The 2,777-nt window shown below is 56.5% G+C and overlaps 1 protein-coding gene across 1 annotated transcript in view; it reads left to right on the forward strand.

Moving 5' to 3' along the window:
* LOC101625507 (chymotrypsinogen B-like) overlaps positions 1-2,154 on the forward strand; it is a 3,954-nt gene extending 1,800 nt beyond the window's left edge. Inside the window, exons 2-4 of the mRNA XM_004690179.1 lie at positions 567-747; positions 1,480-1,613; positions 1,993-2,154. Of these exons, the coding sequence (XP_004690236.1) occupies positions 567-747; positions 1,480-1,613; positions 1,993-2,154 (477 nt within the window). The remainder of the gene's footprint in view (positions 1-566; positions 748-1,479; positions 1,614-1,992) is intronic.
* The last annotated feature ends 623 nt before the right edge of the window (positions 2,155-2,777 follow it).

The following is a 2,777-nucleotide window of genomic DNA, read 5'->3' on the forward strand; positions in this document are numbered from 1 at the left end:
GCTCGTCCTGGTGCATGGCCTTGGCACGTGTCTCTGGTGGTGAGCATGGTCTGCCTTTAGTGGGACATGATGGGTTACAATCTAATTAGGACTGAACCCAAATAGTTGTGAACAAAGTCCTGTCAGTATATATCTGCTATTCTTCCTACAGACATCTAACTCACACATGTTGTGTGGGGGCTCCCTGATCGACAGGTTCTGGGTGATCACCGCCGCCCACTGCAATATCACGTGAGACCCATAAAGGCCAATGAAAGGGAGGGTGGTGGTCTCCCCTCTATCCTTACGGCCTGCTCCTTCTAGGACCTCTGACCGAGTTGTGACTGGGCTGTTTGATAAAAATTCCTCTAATGCTAACATTGAAGTTCTGAGGATTGCGAAGGTATTTCAGACCCACTGATGGGACCCTGAAGGCAGATGCGGGTTTGTAGTCATGAGCAGAGAAGACCTTTCCAATGGGGAGACTAGAGCCAAAGAAGGCCTCAGTTCTTCTCATGGTCTTCCTGCATCTGAGTTCCCTGAACAGACTGCCCACTCTCACCTCTCATCCATGTCCTTCCCCATAGGTTTTCATACACCCGAAGTTCAACTTGCGCAGTCTCTACAGTGACATCGCCCTGCTGAAGCTGGCCTCACCTGCTCATTTTCATCACTCAGTGTCCCCTGTTCCCCTGCCAAGTGATGGTGGCTTCTTCCCTTCTGGAACCCGGTGCAAAATTGTGGGCCTGGGGTTCCTGTACCTCAATAGTGAGTGACTGTGCCCTTGCTTCACAAGACACAGAACAGTAGGAAGGACCAGAGCACTCTGCTTTGTGGGCTTGCCTGAACTTGAGAGTGTCCTAGCTGTGTCTGAATCTCAACAACTGCCTCTTACTGACAACCTAGGGAACCCCGAGGCCCGACATTGGGATGTCCTTGACCGGTCAGGTTCTGCAGTCACAGCCCATTCCCAGAGGGCCCTGCCCCACTCACCCTGCTGTCCAGCTTTGGGTCCAGCTGGCATGACTGGGGTGGTCAGGTGCATCCAGCCCTGGCTGGTGTCCCCGCCTGGGGCCTCCCAGGTGACTGTGCTCCTGGAGCCCTGACTGCCGGTCCCCTGCCTCGTCCCCTGGGCTAAGCCCCTTCTTGACCAGGATAGAGTGGCCAGTAAGCGTAGCACAGAAGGCCATTCCTGTCACCACTCAGGAGGAGGCCAGTCCCCTTCCTTGGAGGAAGCACTACCCTCATGCCCACCCTGGTCCAGGTAGGCTGAGGCCACCCCAGGTTGTGCAGGAAGGGCTGTTTCTTCTCTGAGCTTGGAGCAAAGTCAGCCTGACCCAGGCTGGGACCCGAAGGCCCTTGGAGGTTCTAAGGACTACAGAGTGCCGGGCTGGTCATGATTCAGAGAGGGCGACAGGGCCTGTGGCGTGAGCTGTCTGGCCCACCAGCAGGGTGGGCTAGGGATGAGGGCCCTGGCCCACACTGGTCCTCTGTGAACAGGGACAGTTCGCCCTATGCGGCTGCAGCAGGCCACTGTTCCTCTCTTGTCCGTGGCCACCTGCAAGCATTTCTGGTCCATCTTCAGCCCCTACGCCATGATCTGTGCTGGGATGGAAGGTGCCAGCAACTACCTTGTAAGTACTGCTCCAATCCAGCCCCCACTCTGTCTCCATCATGCTGGTGGCATCCTTCTGACCCCAGATCCAGGCACCCTTGTCCCTGGGAGTGTGTCCTGGTATTGGGCAACACCAAAGCTCACCATTTAGGATAATGTGTCTGCTAGGCGAGGAGGCACACCCCAGATGGATTTGCTGGTAGGGAGACCCCTGCTTACAGACCCCAGGGCGCCCCTCCCCTTCCCAGCAGCATCTTTGTGCAGAGCAGGGCGTCCTCAGAAGTGCAGTTTCTCTGGCTTGGATTCAGGCCCACTCTGGAATTTTGCCAACCCAGAGAGGTCCGGTGTGGGCACCCAGGACTCTGTCAGTGTGAAGACAAGTCCTTCTCTTCCCACAGGGTGACTCTGGTGGATCCCTGGTCTGCCGCAAGAGGAGAAAATGGTCACTGGTGGGCATCTTGTCCTTTTTCGAAGAAAACCATCCCACAGGAAGGCCCTTTGTGGTTACTCGTGTCTCAGCGTTCATACCCTGGATTGAGGAGATCATGTCTCAGAACTGAGCCCTGATGCTCCCTGATGCTCCCACTGCAGAGTCCTTTATCCCCAATAAAGCCCCTGCACAGAGCCCTGACTGCTTGTGTCTGTGACTGGGGAGGTAGCTGCAGTGCCCCTGTCCCCCACCAGGGGGCGGCGTGCCCCTCCCTTTCCAGCTCAGAGCCCAGAGCCCCTGTTTGTCAGGAGCTGAGGCCTTTGGGTCTGGTCCTCCCTGCTCAGGGCCCCTGGGGGAGAGTCCACACATCTGCTGCAGCCTCATGTCTCACTCTGTTATCTGCCTTTTGGGCAGTTGGGTTAACCAAATGAGGTTTGTGGAAGGCAGGAGTGCCCCAGGCCAGGCCAAGAATCCTACCAGCAGGTAGGTCCAGCAGGTCTGTCCCTCCTCCCATGGGCCAGGCACCTTTCTGTCTATAACACCCCTGTACACCCCTGACCAGATCATCCACGCAGTCTCCACCCTCCCCAGCTTCACCTGGGTCCATCACACACACTCTATACTGAGTAGCTACAAATCTTCCAGGTCCTAAGACTGGCACCACTGGCCTCTGAGGTCCCCCAATGTCTGTTGCTTTCCTGTGACCAGCGGCTGGATGTGAGACCTGATGAGGCTCCTGCTGAGTCCACAGCA

The sequence above is a fragment of the Condylura cristata genome, unplaced genomic scaffold, assembly GCF_000260355.1.
Source record: "Condylura cristata isolate star-nosed mole 26May11 unplaced genomic scaffold, ConCri1.0 scaffold00028, whole genome shotgun sequence".
In the NCBI taxonomy this organism is placed as follows: Eukaryota; Metazoa; Chordata; class Mammalia; order Eulipotyphla; family Talpidae; genus Condylura; species Condylura cristata.